This window comes from Crassostrea angulata, chromosome 2 (genome assembly GCF_025612915.1).
Source record: "Crassostrea angulata isolate pt1a10 chromosome 2, ASM2561291v2, whole genome shotgun sequence".
Lineage (NCBI taxonomy): Eukaryota > Metazoa > Mollusca > Bivalvia > Ostreida > Ostreidae > Magallana > Magallana angulata.
This window is the reverse complement of record NC_069112.1, coordinates 55,439,881-55,466,933: the sequence shown is the minus strand read 5'-3', so window position 1 is coordinate 55,466,933 and position 27,053 is coordinate 55,439,881. Positions and strand designations below refer to the sequence as shown.

General features: G+C 31.4%; 1 protein-coding gene across 1 annotated transcript; it reads left to right on the top strand.

Annotated features, from left to right (window-relative positions):
* The first annotated feature begins 1,874 nt into the window (after nt 1-1,874).
* LOC128171616 (adhesion G protein-coupled receptor E3-like) lies at nt 1,875-27,053 on the top strand. The gene is made up of 25 exons (XM_052837405.1): nt 1,875-1,965; nt 3,119-3,475; nt 7,384-7,463; nt 9,349-9,481; nt 17,227-17,334; nt 19,286-19,380; nt 19,488-19,687; nt 20,451-20,523; nt 21,187-21,292; nt 21,376-21,513; nt 21,677-21,740; nt 21,935-22,073; nt 22,249-22,301; nt 22,411-22,519; nt 22,610-22,713; nt 22,815-22,917; nt 23,301-23,478; nt 24,127-24,196; nt 24,336-24,402; nt 24,571-24,656; nt 24,976-25,102; nt 25,311-25,352; nt 25,534-25,671; nt 25,954-26,064; nt 26,223-27,053. The coding sequence occupies exons 1-25, from the start codon at nt 1,878-1,880 to the stop codon at nt 26,244-26,246; spliced, it is 2,793 nt and encodes a 930-aa protein (XP_052693365.1). The 5' UTR covers nt 1,875-1,877; the 3' UTR covers nt 26,247-27,053.

Genomic DNA, 27,053 nt, shown 5'->3' with positions numbered 1-27,053 from the left:
ACCTCCCTCTTAACCCACTCTTCTCTATATTGATAATGTATATAGAAATAACACTACAGATTAACTAAATTTATTATATAAAGTGTAACGTGACGGACTTGTCAATGAAATTAAAACAATAGTACTATTTACAGTTTATTTACATATTTACACATATACACTTCAAGAGCAAAATACATCACTTATGATGAACTTAAATATCTGTCCTCTTCAAGTCCTACTCTCCGACTCCCCCTCTCTTTCTCTCGTTATCATTTTTACCCCCCCCCCCCAGGGTTTCTCGGCCATAAATCACCCATCATAGCGCTCCCTGGCTAGAGAGAAAATAAACAATTAAACTAATGATCCCCCTTTTCCCACAGGTCTGATAAGACATCAGAGACCTACCAGCTGCACAGACGGATGACATATTAATTGTTTCCCATGTGTTTTTTGTTTTGAGTACATTACTTATGCAGCCCTAATTGCATTGCAAATTCTCACAAGAGGTTTTAAATCACACCAAAAATTGCTTTTTAACATCCCTCCTGAATTCGTATAACGGCAGTTACATCGAGTGATGTGATGATAGAAGTTCGAAGGAACATTGTTATGTAAGTACTACTGATATGATTTTTCATGCTTTAATTTGTATGTTCTGGTTTGCTTTGGGTGCTACCAGGTTAATTTCTTTAATAGTATTTTTTTTTACTTTTTTGTACTAATGAATTAAGTTTGCAACAATATTATAAGATTTTTGAACCGAGTCAGGTTTGTTCTATCAATTGATTATTTGGCGATCGAATTCATAAAAGTCTACTGATCTAACTACACTTTAATCTAATAAAATAACGCCATAATAATTGAATAATGATAATAAGTATAAAGCCAATACACATATACATTATTAATTTTTACTGAGTTTTTTTAATGCACTTTTTTATCTGAATCTTATAATTAATCTATATCGCGATTATTTTTACAAGAACGATTATTTGTTATAATTGATAGATAGGTTTAGGACGGAGTTTTTTCATAAATGGAAGAAATATACCTTTATTTCTTCATTTATTTTTTACATCATTCATCGTGTTCTAATCTACACGTCAATGTTGTAAATCCGTCATCAATGATAATATCACGTATTCACATGTATTTGAACTATCGGTAACATTGAGCTTAGTGTTTATGAAATTGGAAAAAAGATAGCTTTGTAAATAAAAAAAAAATCTTACATAACTCGATGGTAAGAAATGTTTCATTAAAAGAGCTAATGTAGTGTCAGTACACTAAATGTATCAGGAATTCACGAAGGAAGTACTTAGATTGTATTTTCTGGCTTGAGTTGTGCACTTGTTTGTTTGAGAGAAGTTGTCTTCTTTTTTGCAATTATAATTCTCGTACCCAAGTACTGTTTATGAGAGTTCTTAAATCTACAGTTCTAAATTAGTCTTTTAAATGACAAACACTTGTTAACATACTTTGTACAAATATAGAAATGCATTAACAATCTAAAAAGAACTAAATAAATGTTCATAAGTATCCTGCAAAAAAAGATGTTGTCGATGACTTCGTTTATATAAATAATCATCTAAAGTAGGGCAATCTTGAGACAATTAATGATAAATGTCAAAAATTAAGATTTAATTAAAGCAAAGTTTCAATGAACCTTTTATTTCATTTATTTAAGTATGAACAAACTAACTATACCACACCCGGTTTTTTTTTAAACATGTGTATGCTGGTATTGAAAACCTCTTCTTTCGATAATGTAGCCCTAAGGTTTTTTTTTCAATGAATAAATTTATGAAATACCTAAATGAAATAAATATTCGTAAACAATTGTTAATATATAGAAAAAAACTTTAAATATTATTTTTATATTTTCAGTTTTAATAATGGTGTCTATTGTTTTCGGCGATCGTCAGAATATGTTTAAGACAATTCTATGTCTCAACTTCTGGTTTTTATCAAGCTTTGCTTACGGTGAGTAAAGAACATATCAACAATGCTGGAATATCAAAATTGTTGTACTTGTTTGAATCTATAGCTAATTGCTACCGTTGATTTTTATTGTTTTCTTTATTGACTTGAAAATAGATAAAAAATGTGTTTGTGTCCTTTTTCTCTTTAAATGTGTTTCTTTGTGCTGGTCTATATTCTAGTTGTGCTAAAGGTACATGTAAATAATAACTGGTCATACACAGGAAATGTATTGGACATGGTTATGGATGATAACAGAGAATGACTGCATTTAAGGACGTTTTAAAAATTGCGACCAAATTAATTTTAAAAATGATCATATTTCTTTTAATTGTAGAAATGGCCATTTTGAACCCAACTTTACGTAATTTCCTTTGTTAAATCGTTGTACATCAATGTAAGGAGAACAAAATTAGAGTATAATGACAAAACTCTCTTAACCAAAAAATATTTCTATGTTGCACATTCAAAACGTTAAAGACAGAAATAAAAAAATAATATAATGTTAAATAATATATACATGTGGTAATGGTAATTTAAAGGTGCAGGAAACTAAAAACATGTTGTACAATAAATCAATTAATTAGAATCTACTTTGATTGTAAATCGTATTCATTTACATTTGTTTTATTTGGGACAATGAATACATCAAGAATATTGATCGCTTAATTTTAATGTCCCGCCTCCATGAGATCTGCCATTGGAACTTTAATCTATGACGTCACACCATCTATTCCGGTTTGTTTTATCAACATTGCATCAGTATACGAAAAACATTATATTTGCTCTAAATGAAAAGTTCTAGAAAATTTGAAACAATATTGATCTGAAACCTTTTTTTTAAACCCTTGACTTTCCACTGAATTACAAACCAACTTCAAATGAAAAATGTTCGTTGAAATCGTTTTAAAACGTTATTGTCAGAGAAAACTCCGCGTAGAAATGGACATTGTCAACAAATGCCAAGTATCTTAGAAAATGTTTGCTGTCGTTATTTCGACTTTAAAGAATGTATCTTGAGCATCCCGATTACATGTACAGATAACATACTTATTGAAATAGCAAAGAACTTGACTTGGAATAGAATTTACTCGAAGTAATTTTCAACATTGAATGGTAGCAGATTAATAGCGGTTATTTATTTCTTTTTTTCCAGTATTTGCTGATAATAGGGAAAAAGTCATAAGATGTATAGCTGGCAATGTTACCATGCAGTTTAAACCCGAATTGGTAGATGACACAGAGGTGAAGACTTACGTATGGAACAAGGTCCGAGGCGTAAACAAAGATCCAAGCTTTGCCAAGTTTGAACCTAGCGTTTCATCACAGCTTGAGATATATTATAATGAAGAGCACCAGGTTCAGAATCGATTGATCCACTATCCCGATGAGCCTGCTACCTTATACCTCACAAATTTAAGGAAAAGTGATCAACAGCAGTACACCCTCGCTCTTAGCTATGTTGATTATATTGGAACACCCACAGAATATATTATAGACCTAGAAGTACAAGGTATGTGAACTATGTTGGAACACCCACAGAATGGATCATAGACCTACAAGTACAAGGTAATTGAACTATGTTGAAACATCCACAGAATATATTATAGACCTAGAATTACAAGGTATGTGAACTGTGTTGGAACACACACAGAATGGATCATAGACCTACAAGTACTAGGTAATTGAACTATGTTGAAACATCCACAGAATATATTATAGACCTAAAACTACAAGGTATGTGAACTGTGTTGGAACACACACAGAATGGATCATAGACCTACAAGTACAAGGTATGTGAACTGTTCAATATATTGTAATAAGGAAAGGTGGATTGAAAATATAAATACATTGAGAACATATGGCTGGATGAGGAATTGAACCCAGGACCCCTGCAAATCTAGTCCTAGCTCTAGCAATGAGCATACCAAGCCAATATCCTTGGTCCATATAGCCCCAACTACTACAATATAATAGTTATTAGGCTGTCCAAACTAACAAGATTGAAGTCTGATTGACATCAGACCTACCCACTTACTGGTAGATATAAGGAAAAAACAATTCCCTATTTTATAATAGTATGCTTTCCACAGCTGTTCCAGCTGGTTTTATTTTGGGCAACTTTCATATTGGAATCTGTAGAAAAGTCAGGTATTAAGGAGGCTGTGTGATCAACAAATTACCCATCAGATCAACCTTCAACTTTTAGATGTCTTGTGTAATAGTACTAATTCATATCTATTTAGTAAAGAAAATACAGATCCTTAAATAAGTACCCTACGTAATTGGAATGTACAAATTACATATATTTGGTTGGATATACAGTAGATCAGACCCAACCTAACAGTATGTAAACCCCAACTAAACTCTGGATTTACTTTCGGGGTTTACTTTGGATTTACTAGAGTGGACCCAAAGTAAAACCAGAGTAAACCACAGTGAACACAGAGAGTAAACCCTGATATGACGAATGCACCTGAAAGCCAACATTACATGAGTATTTGGAATATAAAAAGGGCAGGAATTACAGGCAGTAAGATGATAAGTAAACCCCAAGTGCACCCAAAGTAATCTCCAAGTGGACCCAAATTAAACCTCAAGTGGATGCAAATATGAAAAAGCAGACCACAGCTTGCAGTAAGTAAACCATGAAAGTAAACCCAGGGTTTAGTTAGGGTCTAATCTGGTGTTAGGTTGGGTCTGATTGGTGCTGTATGTAAATTTTAAAAAATCCATTTTTAAAATTTATTTATTTTTATGTTAAATTTGAATTAACAGTCCTGGGTCAGATGGTTGTAGTATTTTTTTTTCCATCAGCCCTTGATCATGTTGATCAGTGTTCTTGAGTTGGGGGAAGGTCTATTGGTCATGCAAAATTGATTGCTATTTCCGCCTTTTTCTCCCTTATGTCTCTTGCCGGCACATGATAGAAGCCACTGATTCACAGTTGGAAATATTTCCCTTTGTTTTCCCTTGGACTGAAATGTTGCACTTTCTTTGGTTTATATTTACATTCAGTGTATATTTCCCCTTATCTTTGCATTGAAAATCTGCGATGTTTCATTTTCTATGAATACACTTTGATAATTCATGTGCTGTGAGCACAAATATAAACATCTCCACATGTTTTGGGTATGTTTATTTTTGTAAGATTAAATGAAACGTTCGATCTTACATAACCAATTTGATATGTACTTTTAAAAAAACAATCTTTAATATATCTACTCCTTAGTAAAAAAAAAAAAAATTCCACAAAGTTTCTGGTACTATATTTTTTGTAGTGGAAGCTAACTAAATAACATATTAAGTTGGCTATTCCATGTATGTTTCATATCCCTGAATAAGAGCGCAAATAATGGTATTATAGTGGCAATACACAATATTTCATACAAATAGACATCAATATGAAAATATAAATATAAGCATTAATTCTTAAATTAATCCATGACACGTGACTGCATGATATACACTGTACATATATTTCTTTGTCCATCATGGGAGAATTAATATTTTGTAGTTAAGCTGTCGTTGGCTGATGTTTTGTATACTCATCGCGACATTTCATATTATTTTATCGAGAAACCCTTTCAGAAGTATTTAGAGTAGTTGCCCTTTGGAATAACTTTTAAATTAGATGGTTTACATTTCAATTGACACCACAATGTTGTGTCTGAAGCAGAATAACATGGCAGTGTCAAGATTTGCTCAAACCTCTGCAGAGGAAAGGAAGAAACCACTTAAAATTGAAAAGCAACATAATCGTTCATAAACAAGGGTGCAGCAAAGATTTTCAAAGAGTATTTGACAGGTGAGAACATCACTTTTGGTTAATGAATGTTCCATGTAATAGGGAAAACAAAGCACTTACTAGATTTGTTACTGACTGACTACGAACAGTTCTAAGTTAGTGAGTAACAAATCTTAAACGTATTTATGGAACTGCATCAGGCCTCATCTATTTGGAGGTATATCTTACATAGCCGTGGTAATTCATTTTGGATAAAACTATCAAATGTATACAACTTCAATCCAAGTTAGGGGAAAAGTAACATCAGATATGCAAGTCGCTGCATAATACCCAAACATAAAACAATGAAGTAAAATTGCAGAGAATAAAATGTCCTGAACATGTCTAGTGCCAGTAGTGGACATTGGGTTGTTGGTGTGCAGTCATTTGTAACGAATGTGTAAACTGTCATGCTAATATACATGTGCATTGAAGATATTGTATTGTTAAGGTTAAATTCATTGCATATTATGTTTGCCCTTCTACACTTCCAAATGGCTTCGTCCTTCTTGAGTTTGCCTAGACACAGAAATAAATAATAAATACAATTATTTAAAAATTGGTTTGAATTCACCCAGTTTTAAACATGTTAAATTTGCCTACTGACGAGAGCGAAAGGGGGTGAAAATAAAAGGGAGTGAATATTTCCCTGTATACAGTAGGTAATCATTAGAATGACATATGCACACCTATTTATGAGCCAACTTATCAGAATATTATCCCTGAGGTGACATAGTTTTATGTCGTTGATGCCGAAGGCAGTCCGATATGTTGTACTCAGGACATTGAGGAATCTGATCATAATTAGATGAATAAAATAAATAAATTTCATGACTTTACTCAATATTTGTTTCTATTCAGTTGTTAGCACGTCTAGATCTGTATATTTTACAATCAAGGGAAAAAAGTTGTTAAAGCACATGAGTTCCTCGGTCCCTTGGACTTTGAGCCATCTAGAGTCACCTGCATCATTTGTATGTTATAAATCTAACATTTTGAAAAAAAATCAAAATTAGTTTAAAAGAACATATTTACCCCATTTACCCTATCAACAAGGTTTTGGTAATGACTAAATCTTCATTTCATTCAATCGATGTAAGATAGTTTGTAAAATGTTGATGTGTACTTTTAATAAATACATTTAGATAATTTTCTAAATTAAACAATTTAAGTAATTTAGTCCCTCTGAATTGCAGACACTGTCCTGACATTTTGATTTTCGAGGAACTTTCTATGTTTGCTTAGCTAAATTTCGAACCTGACTGACGTAATTAACATTTAGATTTATCGCACGCGAGGGTGATATTACAATTTCGAGAGGGCAATATAACCTTTTTGCGGTATGACTCAGCAATTTCCAGGGCATAGGAATAAGATTATCTCATTTGAGAAATAATGAAAAAAAAATTTAAAAATGTTATAGAAAAATGTAATATACTGTTTGTGATATTTACAGATGACTATGATTTTTATTTTGCTTTCCTGGCCTGCTTTAAAATTTCTTTATGCCAAATAATTTTACGTATTTGCAGATATTTTTTTTATAGACATTACTGAATTTTACATAAATGATATATAAATTATTATATATACAGTATGTAGTACATGTACTATACATATCGTTTTTATTGTAGATGTTTGTTTTGAAAAACCAAAAGAAGTGGGCAAGTGTGCAGTTACAACATGTTATACAGGAGACAATGGGGTACTGAAGGTAAATAGTTCTCACTTCATCCTTGGGATAGTTATGTGAACCTTATTTTATTTTTGAAAAGTATGTGTTGCTTAATTTTTGTTTTGAAGACTGTGAAAAAATGAAAAATAATAATTTAAATGTATACTTAGTACTTAATCGACATTTTAAATGCATTCTTATTTTGTCCGCAAAAGTCTCAATCTAGATGCGTTAGTTCACCAATATATTTTTCCTTGGTGGCAATATTAATGTGAAGCAAAGCTTAAGCCTCTGCTCTTAAGTTTTATAATTATGATTATTGTAGCTTTCCAATTTTACCTTTTTTGTGTTTAAAATGTCCGAATTTAAGCTTCAGAAATTTTTAGATACTCTCATTTTGTACAGATTGCATTTAATTGGCTGCGCATTTTCTATACATGAAAAAATGATTTGAAAAGACCCTGCTATAAATTTCCTCTGTAAATTTAAACCTCTGTCATGAAATAGTTATGTTAAATTTTGGCACTTAAATAAATGTGAGACTGCCAGACTAAATGAAAGATAGCGTCTCTTTGACTTACACATCCTATACTGTCAACCAACATTTATTCGCCAGCGAGAAAATTCCGTAATATTGGTGACAGCTTCGTCTTCGCGAATAGTTCTCATCGCGAACAAGCCCTTACTGTATAGTTGTTTTAACAACACAGGTCTAGGCTTACTTGCAAAAACTAATTGTCGCAAACCAGTTTATATTCAGTAAATCGCAAAATATTGTGGTTTCTTAAATATTCAAGGGTATCAATGTTCGTGGATAAAGTGAAAATCACAGTTTCAAGGATACGTAAATTCGTGGCCAATGACCCTATCAATACAAAGTATTAGTAGAAATTGCAGCTCAATTAATATTTAATTTCAAGGATAAACTTAACAACGAAATCAACGAAAATTGGTATTCAACGAATATTGATGAAACCACAGTAATGTCTTTGCGAGCATGCAGTAATCTTCTCATAGTAGCTGTATTTACCAAGTATTTTAAATACAATCAACGGAAGTTCATGCAGGGAAAACTCATCTCTGTAAATATGCCTCATGATTAGAATAGATTAATGATAGATAAGTGATAGTAAGTTAAAGCACACGTTCATTTAACAGTGTATTTAACTGGTAGAGCTCTACTTATTCCGTACTTAAGAAACTGAACAATGAAAGTAACCAGGGGTTAGTAATCACATGTGAGTTATAATATTCAACAGGCCAAAATATACCGTTTACAACAGAAAATGCGTGCACAAGAAGAAACAGTTTTTCCTTAGTTTAATTAAAAGAGCATGTCTGTCAATGATCTCCTTTTAATATAAACTTATAAATTTATAGCTGCCCTTAAATGTAAAACAATAGACAAACATGCACTGACTATGTATCAAGTATGTAAAAAAAGTGGGCGTCCTCATTATCCTGTGAAGATTCAAGAAAATGTAATGATCGACCTCTACCAATAAAAACGACTTTGTACTTTATAAATGATAACCTTGAATAAAAGTAATTACATAAAGTTGCAGCTAAAAGATTAACATTTCCCAAAATTAAAAGAATCATGCCCATTTTCAAAATTTATTTTGTCACAATTTTAGATGTCCTTTGGTGCATTCATTGGCTTTATTTAACAAATCAAACACTCACTGCAGACTTTGTTCCACTGATCAAAATCTTTGGAAGGAAAGTTATTAATAGATAGTTCTACCTCATTCTGTAGAATATTTACTGGTTCTCCAATAAGAAATATATTGTTTAAGTACCAGTATTTAGTTTGGTCAGGTACATTTCATGTACATAATAAACTGAATTGAGCTTTTATGACAAAGAAATGAAGTTTGTATATTAGTCACACGTACCTGACTGTTTTTGTATTCTCTGTTAGACCCCAGATGGCGCGAAGCAGACAGTGATGGGATATAAACAAGTGAAGGTCTGTGATGAAGCGACTTCAGGCAACTATTCATGCTGTAATGCTGCAGGAACCTGTCTTGTTCAACCCTTACAAGAATCCACAGGTAATCATGTTTACTCTGTAATCTAAATCACCTTTTATACTTGTTGATATTCAAGTCTTTTGGAATACAGAGTTATGTGGATGTAAACCAAGTAACAGGATGTGAGAAATGGTTATGGATTAGATTTGAACCCAAGCCCTTTGAATTTCTAGTCAGGTATTCTACCCACTGAGCTGTCTGGTGCTAGTATTCGAACTCCTCCTACCATTACAAGCATTTAACCAAAGTCTATCTGATGTTTAGCTTATTGTTATAATCATACTTAAATTTTGTTTGACACATATTTATGATTGTCTCTTGCAGGAATTCAGGGGTTATATGATGTAAGATGGTTGATATGTCATACCGTATAACCAATAACTTTCGCAATCTTGCTTCTTTTTTCTGCAATTTCTGTCAAATAGCAAAATATTGAATACGCAAAAGTTATGTCTTGTATTATTTTCCATAAGAAACTTTAAAATCGCAAAAATTGACAATGCAAATTTAAAATGCTACATATTTTCCCTATTTTCGCAAATTTTCTAACACGCGAAGAAAAAACGTATTTATGGTACATGTATATCAGTCTGTTGTTATGATGAATATTTCAATGGATGCCTATTTATCTGTGAGAGACGAGATCAATATTTTAGTATTTTTATGAAACATTATCACAATTAGTTAAGACAGAGAATGGTAGAGGACAGCATTTTTTTTTTAAATCAGTATATTTCATAGATAAGTAAACTCCAAAGTATGAGGCTTTAATAATGGTTGTATTTTTGACCTCCAGAAAAAGAAGAGAATTCCTTTTAGGTCTAGAGTAGAATCAATCGATAATCAAAATGTAAATTGCCTTTCGTGATTAAAGAGGTACTTAATTAAGTTTGAAATGATGGATACATCAATCTAACTAACAGTGTCTCCTTGAAACGATTGTGTTAGAAGCTGTGTTTGTTAGTTTATTGGTGCAGTATAACTATCTATGAATTGAATGTGGTGGGGGAACAGGTTAAAAAAATTAAGTTGTCTCTTTTTTAATTAGTGAGCATATATATATATATATATATATATATATATATATATATATATATATATATATATATATATATATATATATATATATATATATATATATATATATATATATATATATGTAACTACTAGTTAGGATTTCTAGCAATGCCTAGAATGCATTGTCAGTGTCTGTTAAAACACACTTGCAATGAGCAAGCCATGAGTATTCACATTTCTTCTGTTTTGTGTCATTTCAAAAGTAGATTACTTAAGAATATATTAATCTTAATGCTTAGTTTACGATTTGGAATTGTTGTTATGTGTGAATTATTCTTTAACTTTGATACTTTCACTTTTTAAAAACTAAGATTTACACCAGGTTAACTGCTGTGTTATTATCCCAATAAGTGGGGACTTTCAGGAAACACACAGTTTATCATTTGATAATACCTGTGGGAAATCACATGCAGAAGAAGATGCATTTTCCATTAATATCAGGTTTCAAAAGAAAGAAAGGATCTTTTATAAAAAACATTTTTTTACAAAGACAAAGAATGATGACAATTTAAAGAGAATTTAATGCAGAGGTGTTCAAGAAATTCAAGTTTACAACGAATAGATCAAGTTTAAAGATAAACACACCCAGTGTAGAGCCGGTGACACACAGATAGACAAAGTATTTTACAATTTAATATCATATTTTTCATCAAGTGCTTACAGTGTTCGGCAATTCAGATATCATAAAAAGTTGAAATGCACTGGACACTTAAGATCATTCTTCATGTTAAAAATCTCTTTTTATTTCGTTTGATTAAAAATGAAGTTACATAAAATAAGAAGGCTTTTTACCAGAAAGCACTGTCATTAAGTGCCAAAATCTATTTAAGTACTTAAATACCCCCCATACTCTCCCCATCCAACCCTTACATTTCATCGAACACTATCAATCTGCAGTCCTTTTCCGGGCCTGATCACAAATAACATTGTGTTTAGCTAGCTAAAAATATTGACCAGAAAACACTGACATTAATCTGTATCTTCTTGCTCGGCCATTCATACTACATGTACAATTATTTCTAACGCATTGTATTTTATTGCTCATTAAATCCTCTTAACACTGTAATTTACAAACTGATGCATATCTCACTTACAACTCAATCACTGGCTTCCTCGGACAAGCATGGTAACAGTTTGTACTGGATAGGCACATTACTGAGTGAGAGAAACAAACAGCTGGCATTGGTCATCACTTCAATTAAGTCTTCCTGCTTAGAGATTTTCTACAAAGTGGGTTTTTTTTTTGTTTTGTTTTTTTTTACAATTTTCAATAGGGATTACCTGTCTTTTATGATCATTGATTCCTCCTCAACGAAGAAATATTTTACACTGCATGTTTGCACATAAAACAATGTTAACTTTCATTTCATAGTTTCATGGGATTAAACATTTAAAATGTATAAAACAAATAATCAATTTGTACGTAATATAAAAGAAACTTACTGTAAACGCATTATATTTGACGTGTTAGATATTTGGCGGAAATTAGTTTTTGAACAAGTTGGTGTGGATTTGAATTAGCGTATTCCTGAATGTGACTATTCTTGTACATATTTGCAAGGCATTTAGCGAGCTAATTGTTTTAGCGTAAGCTGCATTCCGCCAAAAGCGCTAAATAGAATACACAGCCAAATGTAATACATTTACAGTAGTTTATCCATGATGGAGATTTTGAGATTAAACCATGTGGAACAATGCAAGAGACTTTTTCAAATATAAATAGAGCCATACAATTGGTTGCATGATCATGGAATGAGTTTAAAAACTAAAAATAGGACAAACTTTAAGAAAAGCTTATAGGCACTCATTTAATTAAATTATTAGATTTTCTTTTGAGCAGATTGAAAAACAGACACAAATTAAAAAGTATAAAAAATAACAGATATTTTTTTTTTGGAGAAAGGGTAGACATTAGATACGAATTTTTTTTTAAATGGTTTAGGTTTAAACTCCATATAGCTTTTATAGTAGCTGTTTATTTTCTACAGCTGCACAACATGAACATGAGTTTTGCAATGTTAATATTAACTATTTCATATGCATTAGAATTTAGAAGAAAAAAATAATTGTGATTAATATTTTTTGGTAATTTAATTTTCTTGAACTTCTAACATTGCAGTAAAAACATGCTTAATAATGAAGAGTCAGGGAGGGGTGATTTTGCTTCGTTATAAGCATAATTTGTTATGTCTGTCAAGTTTACAACTTGTAAAAAAGTCACAAGAAATGAAAATAACTTCCCTGTTAGCATCAATTCATTATAAGCCCTTTCACTTTAACTGTGTTTTACTGTATTTGATAAGTGAATATGTTTTGGGAAGAAACATTGTTTTGTGTTCCCTGTTACAGATGTCTCTACCGTGTCTACAGGTAGTTCTTTATTTTTCGGGTTTACCTCTGCCTGTTTATTCCTTCAATGCCTGTTTTATCCATATCCTAAAGTAATAATAAGGACTCAGCTATGTCAATTTTATCTTGACTATGCACACCTTTTCTCAATGCTTAAGACTAAAAGTTGAATTGCCATCAAGAATTCATTAGAATGTACAGTATGCCTTGTTAGACTTTAAAACTGACTCATTTTATTACATTTGTAGGTCACCTGAGTGACTCAGGTGACCTATTGCAATTGGTCTTCGTGCGTGAACAATTTTACATTTTTAACTTCTTCTTGAAAACTAACAGGCCAATCGTTACCATTTTTGGTGTGAAACTTATCTATGGTAAGAAGAAAATAAATTGTGAAATTCATGGCTCTACCACCCCTGAGGTGCCACGGGCGGGGCCAAATATGCAAAAAAAAGCCAAATTTTCGAAAAAATCTTCTTCTCTACTCCCACACATGCGAGGAAAAAACTAGTTGCATAGTTGTGTTGTCCATGAAGCTTTCTACCAATATTGTGAAATTCATGGCCCCTAGGGGATGGGTTCTGGCTCTAGGATGGGGCCAATATGGCCATTTAGTAAAAATGTATTGAATCTTAGAAAATCTTCTTATCTACTACCATATATATTTGTTAAAAACTAAATGCATGATTATGATGTCCATGAAGCCCTCTACCTAAATTGTGAAATTCATGACCCCTGGGTCAGGGTTTCAGGCTCTAGGGTTGGGCCAATATGGCCATATAGTAAAATATATTAAATCTTAAAAAATCTTCTTCTGTACTCCCACACATATGGGCAAAAAACTGAATACATGGTTGTATTGTCCACTAACTCCTCTACCTAAATTGTGAAATTCATGGCCCCTCGGTCAGGGGTTTAAGAAATGAGGGGGGGGGGGCAATATGGCAATAACTAGTGTTAATGCATATAAGTTGTAAAAAATTTCTTCTTTATTCTCACCCATTTGTACAAAAAAAACTGACTAATCATTATGTTTACCAGAAAGTCCTCTATTAAAATTTTAATTTTCATGTCCCCTCAAGAATGGGTTTTGACTCTAGGGCTTGGCCAAAATGGATGTATAGGTGTTAATGCATATACGCAGCACAGTTAAGGCTGTCAATAAATTCCGTTCAGACAAAAAGTACGGGAAATGTGCATTATGACATCACAGTATATCAAAAATCTCAAAACTACTTATTCATTAATTTATGAGGAAAATTGATTTATGCTAACCTTTTAATTGAAAACAACAAATGCTATTACTTACAGTTTTGAGGTCTGTTATATCCTACACACTGAAATATAAGCGAGATGTCGTTCTCGCTGTACTACAAAATATGACGTCATATGCTCCAAAATGACGCATTAAGTTAAGTCATTGAAGGCTATCATGCAGTTTTTTTAGCGAAGAAAATTAATGTCATAGATTAACGGAAAATTATAAATGAATATTTTGTTGAACCTTATTATTAGTAGAATGCTACCTATATAGTCTTATTTTCATTTTTTTATAAGTATACATCGTCTAAAGAGGCAACCTCTGTTTTGTGTAAAATACCGTATATCTTAAAGCTGAGTACCTAAATAAATCACTTAATTGCAAGGGCATACGCTTAACTGATCCTGACAAACTTTTACATGTGAATTTGAAATATGCTATGTAACTTAAAAACTTCTACGATCCTTGTAAAATCTTACAAATTAATTATTTTTTAATGAAATTAACCTTGTGACCTTCAAAATTATTCAACAAATGCATTATAAATTACGGTTACTACTAACAAATAATCTTATCTCACGAAGTTTGCAGCGTTTTTCAAAATCTACGGTATAACATTAAATTATTTTATAATTCAGTTGTGAATTTTGACATGACTATGCCCTTGCAATATTGAATTTTTTAAATGACCTCAAAACTACAAATACATCTGCTTGCATCATGCGACTGTCATATCACGTGACCACTATGAACAGAAAATAGTGTACTTATATATATATATATATATATTTTAGAAATATATATTATTTGAGTGACTGTTATTGGTTTTATAAAGGACATGCCAGTTGAACTAATGTATATGCGTTTTCATCACAAAAATTTGTCGATATTTTTATTGGCCGCCTTAACTGTACTGCGTAATGTTAAAGAATTATCTTCTTTACTCCCACACACTTGAGAGGAAAACTGAATTCATGATTTTGTAGACCAGATCTTTTAGTTTTTCACCAAAATTATAGGTTTCACAGTTCTTTTTGAAAGATTTCGGGCAGGGAGTTATCATCATTACAAATATATAATGTTTCTACTCCAGTATGAAACCTAATTAATTAGATGCATACATGTATATGAAACTCCTCGACAAGTTTGTGTATGGGTTATATGCTACTCAGGTGACCGTTAAGGCCAATTGGCCTCTTGTTGCAGTGACTGTTCGTTATAAAATCTTTAATCTTTTCCCTCACAGTTTTGTTTCAGGAACCTTTTTTTCAGTTAACATGCATTCATGCATGCATGCACATTTGGAAGTCATTTAACAAGTTTAATTTATAAGGGCCGTGCTGTGCGGGCACCGTATTGGTATCAGTCTGTACATCTATCTGTGCTTCCCTCCATTACAATATCTCTTGTCTGGAGCATAATTATCCTCTCTCCCCTTTACCCAAAATGGCTCATACTTCACCACTGTTAGAGCCTTTTGGGTAAAGGGTGTGCAGTGATATTGAACCGTGTTTCTAGGTCTAAGGTTACATGTACTGTTTATCAGAGATTTTGGTTAGCCAATTAATATTTTACTATTAATGAGTCTATTTATTTATATAAAGACTTCAAAAACTGTTTTTGTTTCAATAAAAAAAAATACTTGCATAGTCTAAGGCCTTCACCCACAAGGTGCCTTTGATTAAAGGGTACATGTATGTAGTGACCTTGTTTGATGTTTGTAGGTCAAGTGTCAATGTCATTATCAGATCATACAAAAATTCTTTTTTAAGGGCATATATACTCTTCACTTAGCCCTACTTGGCTTATAAGACCTTCACATAAACTTGGTTCAAAGTCACTACACACTATAACTATGCAAGCATCCTTTAAAAAGTTAAATAATGTAATCAATAGAAGTGTGACCACCGGACTAATACTGGGCCTCCAAGAGGTTCAAAGTTTTACTTAGAAATATATATTATGAAGAACGTTTAAAACTTTTCTTTTCCATAACTACAAAGAGATTGTGAGATTACTAAGCAAGCATCCAACTATAGTGTAGATCCTAAAATTTTAAAGCCAACCAAAAACATCGGAACAATACTGGGGCCCCTGAAATGGTTCAAAGTTTAAAATAAAATTAGCATATGCTACGAAACCGAATGTTACAAGGAACTGTTTGGTTGAGCGCTCTTGCCCATTGGCCTCTTGTTGAAAATTTGAGTCCACTCGGGGTTTACTTTGGGTTTACTCAGGGTTTACTTTGAGTTTACACGATAATTGCTTTTGTGGTCAACTTTACGCACTGATGTGTGAAGCAGACCTGTATTTTATCTTGCCATCTATACTTCTGATCGTTTACTCTCTGTGTCAACTCTGGGTTTATTTTGGGTTTACTCTGGGTCCATTCTAGTAAACCCGAAGTAAATCCAGAGTAAACACAGAAAGTAAACCCAGGGTTTAGTTGGGCTTAGCTTTCTGTTACGTTGGATCTGATTAGTTCTGTAGTTGGGGATTACTTTCTGTTAGGTTTGGTCTGATTGGTACTGTACTGAACATTACCTTTGCATCTGTAGTGAAGGGTTTTACAAGACAGGTATAAGGATAACATATGATTAGATGGGCATGGTCTTGGGTTTGGAATTTTTTCAGAAACCATATTTCCCCTCGTTCCCAGTCATTAGATTTCCCCTCATTCCCAGTCATTAGTTGAGTAAAAAAAAACTTTTTTGCACTGACTTCATATTAGAGGATAATAACTGATATATTAAAATACAAAAAATAATTTTCATAAGTATTAATAATAATATAACGGATAAAAGTATAATGATTATGCTGAGTCTTAAATTTGATAAGATCACAAATGCAAACTGAAATCAAACTAAATAGTATCGTCACATTTCAGAAATTACATTAAACCACTAATATGGAATATTTTTGTAATCACGTTGGACTAGAAAATCGACATCATTTTTATATAATATGTATAATTATACACGTTTATTACTGAATTATCTCTATTTTTAAAGATTTATGCACTTAATAAATTTCTTTATGACACATTTTACTATAGTTGATAGATGTATGTATTTTAAAGATCCTAAGGAACTGATGAGTTGCAAAGATGAACAAATAGATGGAATATTATGGAATACTGCTATGGCGGGTAAAACTTTAAAGGAGCCGTGTCCTAGATATCAAAAGGGTAGGTAAATTGTTATAAAAAGTTGCATACAGTTGTGATTTTTGTAATTGCAAAAACAATTTTATCAACTTTTTACCTACCCGTGTATTGCCTCATGTATAACTTGCGTAGAAACGTTTGTTCATCGACGTTCTGTTCTTTCTTTCTTTCTTTTTTCTCTCTCTCTTCTCTTTCTCTCTCAAACTAAAAGATTTTTTTAAAGGGGCGTGGTCACGATTTTGGTCAAATTTTACTTTTCGGTTTTTGTTATTTACAATGCTTTTTGAATGCATTTCTAATGATCAAATGAAATTTGGGTGCAAGTCAATGAGTTTTAAGCAAGATACAGGGCTCACAATTCTTCGTGATGTACACAAGGCTCGTGCCCTGTTTTATTTACACAGGTTCAATATACGAGTAAAAAAAAATTCAAGCTGATTATTCTTTATTCTTATTCATTTTAAGCTTAAATGAACAGTTCTTAACGATTGACACATTCATTTTAGGTCTAAAACTTGAAGTTCATTTCAAATTTCAAAATGGAAACAAAGATTTTGTTTACATAGTGAGGAATTGTAAGCTCTGTGACTCGCCTTTAACTCAATAAATGATGGTTGCCTATTAAAGATGCCTTACTAAAGCATTGTAAACATTAAAATCGAAAAAATAACTTTTGACCAAAATCGTGACCATACCCCTTTGTAAGATGCATACGTAAGATTTTATTATGAGATTTCTCGTTCAAACATTTATGCATTGTATACTTTATTATTCTATATACATAAAAAATATTATTTTCTTGTTACATAGATTATTCAGTCAAATTAAGTTACGTAAATTCAATTTATCTCGTTTAAGAATTATTTAATGATTGATCTGAAAAGAGAAAAAAACGGAAGTTAGCACCGATTCAAATACAGGACCAAACGTCTAGTAAACTCGTCAAATTGCTTTATATATCGCTCGGACGATCCAATAGTCGTGAGGTCCCAATATCAATTGATTAGCTTCAGTAAAAGGTGGTAGTCGTAATTACTATATTGATATAAAATGTTAGTAACTATTTACAATTATGTATAAATATACACTGAACGTGTTTTTTGATACGATCGTTTCAAAACTTGGTGTCCTCTCTCTCTCTCTCTCTCTCTCTCTCTCTCTCTCTCTCTCTCATTGCTGTTAACGTTTCCCGCACACATGCGCAAAACCACATCAACTCGAATCGTATATAAATATACAAAAGAAAATATTTATTTCTCCTTACATTAAATTATCTTATAAATCAATTCATTTTGATGTCACATTTGTCACATAATATTCTTTAACAGCTTTAAAATTGTTGTTTGAGGACATTCTCGGGTAAATGTCCCTATTTTTTCTTTTGAATTTTGTCAACATTTTTCCCGATATATTACCAGTAACTATGAATTATATTGATAAAAAATAATTATTTTCTTTGTTATTTGTTCTCTTGAATATTATCAAAAATATTTAAGAAATGAACTCAATGTCTACCCAAGTTATACGAGTATAACCTGGGTTGGGGCAATTTACGCTTTATAATCCGCGAAGCGGATTATAAAAAAGCGTAAATTGCTCCAACCCAGGTTATACTCGTATAACTTGGGTAGGTATTGAGTTCATTTCTAATAATTTAATTTTCTGTAATTTGCTGTACAAATTGAGTCCGTTTACTTTTAAATATGATATTAATCTGTTCAAAATTCAAACGTAACGTCAAGCGGATTAGTACGTTTTTGACGTTAGTCCATTGTGACGTGTCTTGTGACGTGCAAACCAGGTTATACAAATTTAACTTAATTTTTCTATCCAATCAAATACCGCGTTACAACCAGAATTAAATTATAATAAAATAGAATATATATTTTGTCCTAAAAGTGGTTAATAAGAATGCTTCTTATCGTATTATCTGTTATGTTTTATCAATCATTAACAAACAAATCTAATCTAGGAGTGGCAACAAGATTTTGTGATGAACATGGAGAATGGGAACCTCCTAACTTTATCAACTGCACCAACGAAGCTTTAGTGAATGCATCGTCACTTGTAAGTTTCCTTACATAATGCATAAGCAATTATCAATTACATCATGAGTGTATCAATCATTTTTTTTGTAGTAAAAATCTTTCAAAATAAGTTTTGTTTTTTTCAAGTTGGAAAGTATCATCGGGAATGAAACACAGGATCAAATAAGAATCCAGGAGACAGTTAACTATACTCTACAACTGATGAAAAACCTGACATCGTCAACAAATGGAATCGGTGCTGGTGATCTGAGTTCGTCTCTGGGCGTTTTAGAGAAGATTGTAACAGTAACCAACGCTACAGGATTACCTATCGAAAAAGAGGTCATGTATTGGAATTATCTACGTTATAACCTCTCATTCATTCACCTATTATTTAAAAGTGTTGGGCTAGAAAATTGTGAAAAGTCGGCGAAAATGTAATTGTTTTGACCCTTTTCACTCAAAAGTACTGATTATTTTCTTTGTTAAAGGGATATGATTTTAAAACGTACGTGTACCTGTTTTCTATGCCTGCAGCAAAACTTAGAACAGTAGAATAAATTTGTAACTAACACGTTCAAAGTAAATTTCGTTTGCTTATTTTATATTCAATGGCAATTCATTGTTCCGTCCTTCTCCTTTTGATTTATTCAATGGAATATGTTCAAATGCCTAAATAGTCCGATTAACATGTGTCATCAGAAGCGTTTACTCATAAACTGTTTCAGTAAGTCCTGTGTTTGTAAAATATGTAACTAAAATTATCAACAGCAAACTAGTTATGACACAAATATTTGCATATGGCTCTCTTATTTCAGTTCTCTGATTTTAGGTGAAAGATCATTTTATGTTTACCGCAATTTGCACTTAACGTCCATTGTCTTATTTTGTTGATGTATAATGTTCATGTTATCTTTATTAGCGTATGCTTGAATATTGCACAGACATAAAAAAAAAAGAATAGATATTTCACGGTGTTGGAATAATTAGTGTGTCTTTTAGGATGTCGCAATGTACAGCTTACAATGTACACAAAGAATACCGTTCACAATGTCAATTTCCTTATAAATTTAACAGTAACGATAGTTTATATGTTTTAATTAATTTCAGGTATTTTTACGCTGTTATTGATAACATTTTATCGCCCAATAACTCAAACTCTTGGACTACTGTAAGCAAAGAGGTAAATTTACATTATACAATATTGTAATATAAATTAAAAACAAATCATTTAGTATAAACATTTTAATGAAGTTCTTGTATTTGTGTATTTATTAACTAAATATGACAAAGTTAAACGTTTTCATTACTTACAAGAGCATACTTGTGGCCTGGAGCACAATCAATCCATCGTTTAATGTCAAACCTGAAAGATTTATTATATTAACCAGCTTAATATTTCGATCATCTGTGCATGGTAAACACTTGTTCCAGGTCATTGTACAACACTTACTGATTTTCAGAGTGAGATGCTACAAAGAATTCTAACAGGAGTTCGAATACGCTTTCGTTTAAACAAACAAAAACATAATATTCAATGTAAATAAGTATTTTGTGTCAAGTATTTGGGATTGTTCTTTTGTTACAGAGTCCAAACATCTCTAAAGCGTACAATATTCATTTTACAAACAATCCAAAACTCAAATTAAAAAAAAATTGACAAGTGATAAATTTATCTGAAACTTTAATTTTAACACATAATGTAAGAAAAGTTCAATAAATTAGGTAAGGAAATAAAAGTTAAAAAAAAAACATGGCATGCATCTAGCAGAAAAGTATAACGATTCATTGTGGTTTATTTGCTCACTAATATCAATTAGTATTTTACAAAGTTTGTTATTTTTAGACAGAAAAAGACCCCAGCTTTCTTTTAAAAAATATGGACCGTTTCAGCAAGATTACACTCCAAAACGACAATATTACAACGACTAAATTTAACGGATCTAATTTTGGTAAAAAGCCATTTCCTTATCGTTTAGAATTGCCAATACATGTAGAAGAAAAAACACTGTATAAATTGATGTTTTTATTAAAGAGCTTGTTATCAACCGGGCAAATATCGATGAAACGGGAATACGTTTTCCGGATGAACAATCAAACAACGTTTCTCTAAACTCCGAAGAACTTTCTACCTTTCTAAAATTACCAAAACAATCATCAAACGCTACAAAAGGTAAAAAAATAACTATTTTTTGTTCGTTATATGCATTTATTGTTAAAGACAATTATGTAAAAACACGATTTAATTCACAATTTAATAACAATTATTGATACTGGAAGAGTATATCAACCAATCTTTCAATGTTTTTTATTTTTTTTTTTAATGTTTCCACAAGCGATCAACTATGTTGCTGTCCTATATAGAACAATCTCAGACATTCTGGGATCTGATTCTAACAGGTAAACTGTTAAAACAAGTTTTAAGTTTTCGTTTAAATCTTTATTTACATCTAGCTTAATCTGTGTTAATCTGACAAATACTCAAACATCTGATTTGATATTATCATAATGTATGATTTTTTTTTAATTTGCTTCGATACTAAACTTAATATATCTTACTCATATCTTTTTGGAAACTCAATTAAACCAACCAGTAAAGGGTTGAAAGGTAAACAGGGGGAAAAGTCTAAGCAAAGATCCTTTGTCAATTCCCCAATATTGTCCATCACGACACAGGAAGACCAAGGAGTGTTAAATCCACCTCTCAATCTAAAGTTTGGACACACTGTAAAAGTAAGATGTCAGAAATATGTGATTTTAGTTTACAGTTGACATAAAGTTATTATGTAAAATTAACTTAAAAGTTTCCTATTATTGCCGACGTGTAAAGTGCAATTAACCTAGGTTAATTCAATTGGTTTATTTAAGCTGTTTTTTATATTATTTGTATCGTTCATTGTTTATTTAGAATACGTCTACAGAAATGCGCGCTGTATGTGTCTCCTGGGATTTCAATCTAAAGTATGTTATTGTGAACAAATTGTTTTCTCTGATTTTAAAATTAAAGGTTTTTTTATACAAAAGTTACAGCAATAAGTGGGTTTATTTCTAATTCATTTTTTTTATTTAGTAAATGGTCAGAGGAAGGATGCATTGTGAAACAAACAAATCGTCGGAAAACTGTTTGTCATTGCAACCATCTCACAAACTTTGCTATTTTAATGAGACCATACACTCAGGTATATGCCCCTTTTTTATACAAATAGAGTCAAAGAAATTAAAAATGAAATTTGCTGTTGATATTCCAAGCTATCTCGACTACATTTCAGGTATCAGAAGAAAGTCCATTCTTAAAAACGATGTCACTTGTTGGCGTAGCTCTCTCCATAGCTTTTACGTTTCTTACTTCTTTGATTTACGTCCTGACATGGAGGTATGTAAGACTAATTTGTATCATTCATGCACAAATATAACTCCAACGAGTATACATGTACTACAGAAATTCAAAATCATCTAATTGTATGTAAATTTCAGATTTATAAGGAGTGACAAAAACGTCATGATGCTGAATATATGTGGATCGTTAATACTGTCGTATACAATATTTATATCGTCAGTGGAACAGACATCGAATGAGGTAAAAATCGATTTCTACCTCCTGATAAGTGATAGGTTTTTGTGTGTACATATATAACTTCATAATTAAAATACAAACGTAGATCTTGCCAAAAAACATTCAAAATAAATTAATAAAATATACAATGTATTACGTAAAACACTCTGGTCACCGATGTGTGAATATATAATTCTTAAGCATTTAATGTATACATGTACGTAGATTCTATAAAGAAAGAAAATAGTCCACAAAAATTCATAATGCATTAAACAATAATGTAATATTGTACCTAAATTATATATTGAAAATTATTGGATTGATATTTGTAAAATAATAATCTGTATACATGTACCGACACTGAGTATATATATAATCACCGGCGTTTAATTATTTTTATATTCCAGGTTGCTTGCGTCGCGATAACGGCCATTATCCACTACCTTTTCTTAGTGACCTTCTTCAGTATGCTTGGATTAGGTGTATATTACTTCATGAGTATTACAGTGACTTACTATGCCCTGTATGTTGCAAACAACTTCAAGTCTAAATCAAGGGTTCGTTGGTTTCTGGGTGGAATCTGGGGTATGTATTTGAATGAACCTTTCACGAGTTGGATTTAACCTTTTAGATATATTTTCATCGTAAGATATTTCCTTTTGTTTTATTTAAATAATTTTAAAATTTTAAAAAGTCGTATAGACTTTTCAAACATTCGTTTAAGTGACCGATTTTTTTTATTTTATTTTTTTTTTTTTTTTGGTATCATAATGCGATGAAATTTTAATTTTTTTTTTTGGGGGGGGGGTTGGTGGGATAAACTATAATCACAAAAATAAACCCTCATTTGAATTATATCTTCAGACTACATATGCATTCACATAAACAAAATATTATAAACAGCTGAATAATTCTAATACAATTTCTATGGAATCATTACAAGTTCATGTATCCATATACAAGTTAAATGGATACATGTTTACGTATTTTTAAAAGCACTTGGTTAATTATTTTCTTCAGCTTCATACATAATATTGTTGGGATTACTTCAATTCATTTCACGCAATTTGAAGGAGGTGGGGGTTAAAGCGATTTAAATTGCCCTTTCAACACGGTATACATTGGTCAAAAAAAGGATCGGGTAGTTGCGTAGAATACCAATATGGAATTAGATGTAAGTATTAAAAAAAATAAGGATGATATTGTTTCATTCTCATAGCGGTTATTTTGCAGGTATACCGGTCATTATTACTGCAACAAATCTTGGAGCGTTTTGGGGTAAAGGATACCACCTAAAGTCGTAGTATGCGTATTTTACATAGTATTATCTTTGCAAGAACTAAAGAATGTATCTACTTTTACATACATACAGAATTTATTGCCATAAATATGTTTACCACTGACTCCAGTCGGTAAAGAAATATTTTTTTTTAACCTTTTAGCTGCTGGTTGTCCATCGAAAGTGGCTCTCTCTATTTGTTTATCATTCCAGTCTGTCTGATTTGTTTGGTAAGTTCTTGAGCAACAGATTCTACTATTCAGTTTTTCCTTGCACATCAAATTCTTCAAAAGCGTAAAGAAAATTGGTGATTTTTCAGGACATTGAATTTAAATGTTTCTCATAGAATTCAATGTTGTTTCTTTATAAAAAAAAATAATAGTTTTTTTTTTTTTCAGATCAACATTCTTATAATTGTTTCACTTTTGAGGGTGTTGTTTGCTTCAAGCATAGTGGCAAGGTCTTCACTGCAGAGGAAAGCGTCGTGAGTCAAATCAAGAAAAATCTTGATATTCATATAATTTGGTTTACTAGCAGTGTAGAAAAAAAACTTGTTTTATTAGTACCTATGTCCCATCATAATCCGACAATTGAATATCAAACATAAAGTTTAACATAATAAAATAATACTAGTTTTCACAAATTTATTGCATGTATCCACAAAACATACAAAATACTTTTACATAGGTTTTTTTCTTCTTAGCCACAAACCCACTAACATACATGCATAACAAAACATGGAATTGTACATGTTATATTTGTAAAACGTTCTGATAAAAAAAAATATTTTCATTAATTACTAGATCCGGTCTGCGGTCACTCGGAACACTTCTGCCAGTTCTAGGAGTGACTTGGCTGTTCGGAATCCTGGCAGTTAACGAACATGCAGTTGTGTTTCAGTATCTATTTGTCATTGCAAATTCATTCCAGGTTTGATATCTTTATCATGTTTCTTTCGTGTTTGCTTTTTTTTTAACTTTGTTTAATTTGCAGAGGTGTTTGGGGTAGTTTTCTTAGAAAAAAAGAAGTATTATTTCTTTCTTATTTCTTAAGTTTTATTTGATTTGTTGTTTCAAAAATCAGAATCATGTTTTTTACTTACACATTGCCATTTTTATAATAAATATCTATTTTTCAGGGGTTCTTCATTTTTGTTTCACACGTTTTGTTGGACAAAAAGGTCAGCTTTTAAAATTTGTAATGAATTTCATAATGTACTTATACATATATGAAAATGACTATTTTTTTTTAATCTTAATCTTGATTGAGATATGACTCTTCTTTTTTTTATTTAAAAAAAACCTATGGGGATTTCAATAGAATATCTTACAGCAAATATTATATTTGCAATTTCTTGTAAGGTGAGGCAAGGCATATGGAATAGATACCCGAGTTTGAGTACAATATTGAGTTTTACTGAGCGAGGGACAAAAGAAACTACTCTTAGTTCACAAAGCCCGTCGACATCTAAATCAAATGAACCATTGATGAAACCTAAGGTAAGGGAAAAATGTTATTTTACACATGATTATCATTAATAGTATTACATGTATCATTTTGAAATCAAATATGAAATTTCAATAGAATCTATAATTGCCTTTTATATTAGATTAAAAAATCGACATTGTAAAGAATTCCATTAATCATTTTCTGTTGCTTAGATTAAGTTAAAGACTAGCTTTGCAATTCTATGATTTTCGATCTATAATAAATCTTTGCATTTTTTGAGGATCAATTCGGTTGTAACTACTAGAGAAAATAAACTTTTTTTTTCTTTTTAGAAAAAGAGTTTGCTTAAAAGATTTCGGCAAACCAAAGTGAAGAAGTCTGCGTTATCAATGTCAGAAAAAACGATGTCTACAAGTTGTCCACAAAGTGTTTCTCATGCAAAAGTAAGCCTCAAACGTCAACATTCAAGTTCAGATTTTTTGCCAAAAAAAAAATAAGATAATGATAAATCAAAAATGTGAAAGCACTTAAAATGTCAGGAATAATTTCATTCATTGAGCAAATTTCGCAATATTTGTAATCTTCATATCTTTATTAACAGAGAAATGAAACAAATTCTGATTAAGCTTCTAATTTGTGAACGAAAAGAGAAATGTCGCAGACCGAAGAGGACAATTTTTTTTAACATAAGTTAGCTGTAAAATGTCTAATGTACAAATTTTCTTTACCTATTACTAGGATGTAACACTATATAAATAGTGCCTGTTTGGAGAGGTAACATTTGAAATCGATACCCTGAGAAAACCTGGTTTCCCCTGGTTTTACCCTGGTTTACGAGGGATGTCAAATTACCCTGAGTTTTGAAATGAATTACCCTGGTTTCTGAGGGATGTCAAATCCAGCTGTTACCCTTCCAAACAAGCACTATCTATTTTATTATGTCGAATGTCTTATATTTTTAAGAAAACTTAGTTGCTTTTATGTAGAAATGACGTGAATTCTACGTCAAACCATACGCACATAATTTACGCGCATGTAACAATTCGTTGTGTTATTCGTTGCCAGGTGTGTTGCTAACGCTAATGGTAATAGAACGGATTATCAACTGCGTCTTGACCAATCAGTATTTAACATGAACGTATAAGAAATTAATTTATGTTGTATGCAATAGGAATGGTTTAAATGCATTTCTACTATAGATTTCTCACAGTGTATTACTAATCTTAGTATGAATCTTTCGGTATGAGATCTTTTATATTGTCCTATAGAAAGCATTAGGAATTTAGTTCCATTTTAACAATAGATTTTAGTTACATTGAAACATAAGATTATATTTAAAAACAAGTAATATTATTGTGTCTGCTCTATTAATGCTTACTTTTACATGCACTTTATCTGCCATTTGATTTTTTAAAACAATCCATAAGCAACT

Excerpts from the sequence above, each read along its gene's own strand:
- LOC128171616 (XM_052837405.1), top strand. The coding sequence starts at position 1,878 with ATGGTGTCTATTGTTTTCGGCGATCGTCAGAATATGTTTAAGACAATT. Across the intron at positions 1,966-3,118 it reads TTTATCAAGCTTTGCTTACG|TATTTGCTGATAATAGGGAA; the intron begins GTGAGTAAAGAA and ends CTTTTTTTCCAG. Across the intron at positions 22,302-22,410 it reads TCCTGGGATTTCAATCTAAA|TAAATGGTCAGAGGAAGGAT; the intron begins GTATGTTATTGT and ends TTTTTTATTTAG.